This window comes from Papaver somniferum, chromosome 7, assembly GCF_003573695.1.
Source record: "Papaver somniferum cultivar HN1 chromosome 7, ASM357369v1, whole genome shotgun sequence".
NCBI lineage: Eukaryota > Viridiplantae > Streptophyta > Magnoliopsida > Ranunculales > Papaveraceae > Papaver > Papaver somniferum.
Window position 1 is genome coordinate 19,623,322 of NC_039364.1, and position 4,077 is coordinate 19,627,398.

Here is a 4,077-nt window from a genome sequence, read left to right on the forward strand (position 1 = left end):
TAATCAAAATACTAGTATTCAGATTAGTCTTTTCCATTTTATTTGGTTTCATATAAATCAAGGAATTGACATTGTATATTGTTTGTATCAGTGTGCAGTGTATTATGATTATGATAAAATGGAAGGGTATGTTTATCTACCACTTCTGCTAAGTAATAATCCAAACCTCAATTTGAACGAGGTAATTTAATAAATAATTCTAGGGGTTTTTAAAGCCCCTCTTTCCATTAAAGAAAAAAAATATAATTGCTAATGGAATTTGAGCCATTGATTACATGGATCAATGGTGAGATTTGCGCATGAAATTTGAGCAGTATCAAAGTTTAGGGTTTAACGAGTATTTAAGGGTGGATTAGCATGATTAATAAATCCTTTTCTTGAAGTTCATACGAAGGAGAAACAATGTCAAGCATTCCGGAGGAGATTTACTTTGAAATCTTTTTAAAGGTACCAGAAGTGCAATCACTATTAGCTTGCAAGTATGTATGCAAGACATGGATTTACATAATTTCTAACCTTGATTTTGTTAAGAAGCAACTTAATCTTACAATCAAAAGAAACAACCCTAATCTCATGCTTCAAGTTTCCGAGAATTACACGCCTACTTTCCGTAACGAATACTACTCCGAGAAGTGTTTGCCTAGTTGTCGTAACGTATTTTACTCCATACGTCATGATTCACTAGAGTCATTACTGTCGCCGGATAAATTCTTTCATGATTATGCGCTGGAATTGGATTGCCCATTGAAATCACTAAGTTATACAGTTGAAGTTATGGGTTGTTGTAATGGTCTGGTTTGCCTATGGTTCTGGAAAAAGCAGTTATTTTGTCTTTGGAATCCTGCCACGAGAGAGTATTATAAAGTATTACCAAAATCAAATATTCATGATGATGATGTTAAATTGGTTATGGTTGCACCTGGTTATGATGATAGGATTAATGACTACAAGTTATTTGTTTGTTCAGATAGTGTATCCGAAGTCTATTTGTTAGGTTTAAATTCATGGAGAAGCATTGAGAACGTAACTCGTAATGAGTTTCTTGTGGGCCACGAATCTGGAATACTTCTCAACAGAAAGCTTCATTGGTTGGGAAGAAGCCCGCATAACTCTTCTTCTGCTCTAGTCTATCTAGATATCAGCAACGAGATATTCAAAGAAATGGATTTACCAGCAGAAGTTTCAGAGTTTGACTTATTTTTTAATTTGGGGGTGTTGGAAGGGTGCCTTCGATTACTCTCAACCTCAGACCTTGATGATCATGTTAAAATATGGGTAATGCAGAATTACGGAGTTTGGAAATCTTGGACTAATCGTTATATCGTGAAGAATAAAAGAATTGTTGATGACACTTCTCTTAGGCTTTTGTGGTCTTTTAAGAGTGGTGAGGATCTATTTCGGGGTGATCAAGCTGGTCTACTTTTATATGACCCTAAATATGGAAGTGTTAGAGTGTTGAGATTATTAGTCCCACATGGTTGGGTTATTTAAGATCCTGCAGTTTATAATCTATTAGGGCCTCTCCACTCATTGCCAATTGGTTATGAGTTGGATGCCCGTATCACAGCCAAGACTTTATGAGATGTGAGACCCAGTAAGACCCAAGAAGGCAGGGAAACCATACAGCGGTCCATCCAAGTGTGGAGCTACTCCACTTGTTGCCAATTGGTTTTGAGTTGGATGCTCGTAGACTTTAATATGGTATCAGAGCAGGCTATTTGTGTCGAGTCAGTTGACTGCACCTTTATTCCGCGTCACCCGATTTAATTGTCCACGTGTTTGTAAGACCCTCCGAGGCTATACGTGAGGGGGTGTGTTGAGATTATTAGTCCCACATGGTTGGGTTATTTAAGATCCTGCAGTTTATAATCTATTAGGGCCTCTCCACTCATTGCCAATTGGTTGTGAGTTGGATGCCCGTATCACAGCGAAGCCCTGTATGAGACATGAGACCCAGTAAGACCCAAGAAGGCAGGACAACCATACAGCGGTCCATCCAAGTGTGGAGCTACTCCACTTGTTGTCAATTGGTTTTGAGTTGGATGCCCGCAGACTTTAATATAGAGAGCTAAACATTTCTAGGTTTACATGCTTCAAAGAAGAGCTTTATTTTGAAAGCTTAGTTTCACCCAATTCTAATACTTATGTAGGGGTAGAAGAAAAAATAGAGAAACCAGAGGAGAAGAAGAGGAAAACAATACAATATGCTGAAGCGTAACTCATGAGGTAGAAGTTATTTTTTTAGTCCTTATATATGTTTTGTTCTAGCCTGCATATGCTATCTTGGTACACTACGGGAAAAATATACATCTACAACTGGAGATTTACAACACTTCGCTATACATCGTAGAAAGTCCTATGTTTTACAACTGGTCTCACAGGAAGAGTTGTTGTATATCATCACTACCAACCCTTAGGAACAAGGAGTTGCGCTAAGAAAATAAACGACAACTCCTTTAGCAAAACTGTTGTGACGACATTTAGGTATAACAACTTTGTTTCATAAGTGTAGTGACTTAGCCTATCACAATTCTCACAAGTGTTGTTGAAGAACACAAAAATATGATAATGAAAAATACGTTAGAGGGGAGATTCGAACATGAACCTAATGCATGGATGTCTAGCTCATCAACCATCCTTACAGTTCACAAGTTTAGTTTTTTTTTTTTTAATAGAAACGTATAACAACACTTATAAGTGTTGTTGAAGTTAAAATATAGAATGTGGGAAAAAATGAGGTTTGGGGGATTCGACGGCCAGGTTTCGATCTTGGATCCGGGTACGCATACAATATGCAGAAATATGATTTCTTTTAATGTTTCGTAGAATATCTCGAAGTTGACGAATTTGAGTGTGTTTTAGGTTTGGGGGAATATTCTAATGGAATCTTATCCGTAGATGTGTGAATTCATCGTTCTTATGAAGTTTCCGACTTATAATAGTCCACTTGCGGCCATCTTTCGAGGTCGGAGCCTGGTTCAGTGTTGAATTTGTGGTGTGTATAAGGTCTCGGGAAATATCCAGATAGAATCTTACCTGTAGATGGGTGAATGCATCGTTCTTACGAAGTTCCCAACTTATAATACTCCATTCGCAGCCAGGTTTCAATCTCGGATCCAGGTCCAGTATCGAAGTTGACGAATTTATGGTGTATTTTAGGTTTTCGGGAATATTCTGATGGAATCTTATCTGTAGATTGGTGAATTCATCGTTCTTATAAAGTTTTCGACTTATAATAGTCCACTCGCGACCAACTATCGAGCTCAGAGCCTGGTTCAGTGTCTAATTTGTGGTGTGTTTAAGGTTTCGGAGAATATTCCGATGAAATCTTACTTGTAGATGGGTGGATTCATCGTTCTTACGCAGTTTCCGACTTATTGTAGTCTACTCGCGGCCAGGTTTTGAGCTCGTAGCCAGGTTCAATGTCGAAGTTAACAAATTTGTGGTGTGTTTAAGGTTTCGGAGAATATTCCGATGGAATCTTAGCTGTAGATGAGTGAATTCATCGTTCTTAGGAACTTCAAACCGACATTGAGCTTCAAATTTATCGATTCGATGATGTATCATGCTAAGTTTGAAGTCAGAACTCTCCCAGATCTTCATGATTCATAGTTTCTATGTCGTTATACCATATTTGAAGTTCGAATCGACTCTGAGATTCATATTTATCGATTTCGATGATGAATCATGCCAAGTTTGAAGTTAGAACCCTCCTGAAGCTTCATGATTCATAGTTTGTTTGTCGTTATACCGAATTTGAAGTTCGAATCGACATTGAGATTCATATTTATCGATTTCGATGATGTATCATGCTAAGTTTGAAGTCAAAACCCTCCTGTAGCTTCCTGATTCATTGTTTGTATGCCATTATGCCACATTTGAAGTTCGAATCGACACTGAGCTTCATAATTATCGATTTCGATGATGTATCATGCCAAGTTTGAAGTCATAACCCTCCCAGAGCTTCTTGGTTCATAGTTTTTATGTCGTTATACCATATTTGAAGTTCAAATCGATACCGAGCTTTATATTTATCGATTTCGATGATGTATCATGCTAAGTCTGAAGTCAGAACCC

General features: G+C 37.7%; 1 protein-coding gene across 1 annotated transcript; it reads left to right on the forward strand.

Annotated features, from left to right (window-relative positions):
- Positions 1–402: 402 nt before the first annotated feature.
- Positions 403–1,588, forward strand: LOC113294293 (F-box/kelch-repeat protein At3g06240-like). The gene is made up of 2 exons (XM_026542690.1): positions 403–1,446; positions 1,568–1,588. The coding sequence occupies exons 1-2, from the start codon at positions 403–405 to the stop codon at positions 1,586–1,588; spliced, it is 1,065 nt and encodes a 354-aa protein (XP_026398475.1).
- Positions 1,589–4,077: the final 2,489 nt, after the last annotated feature.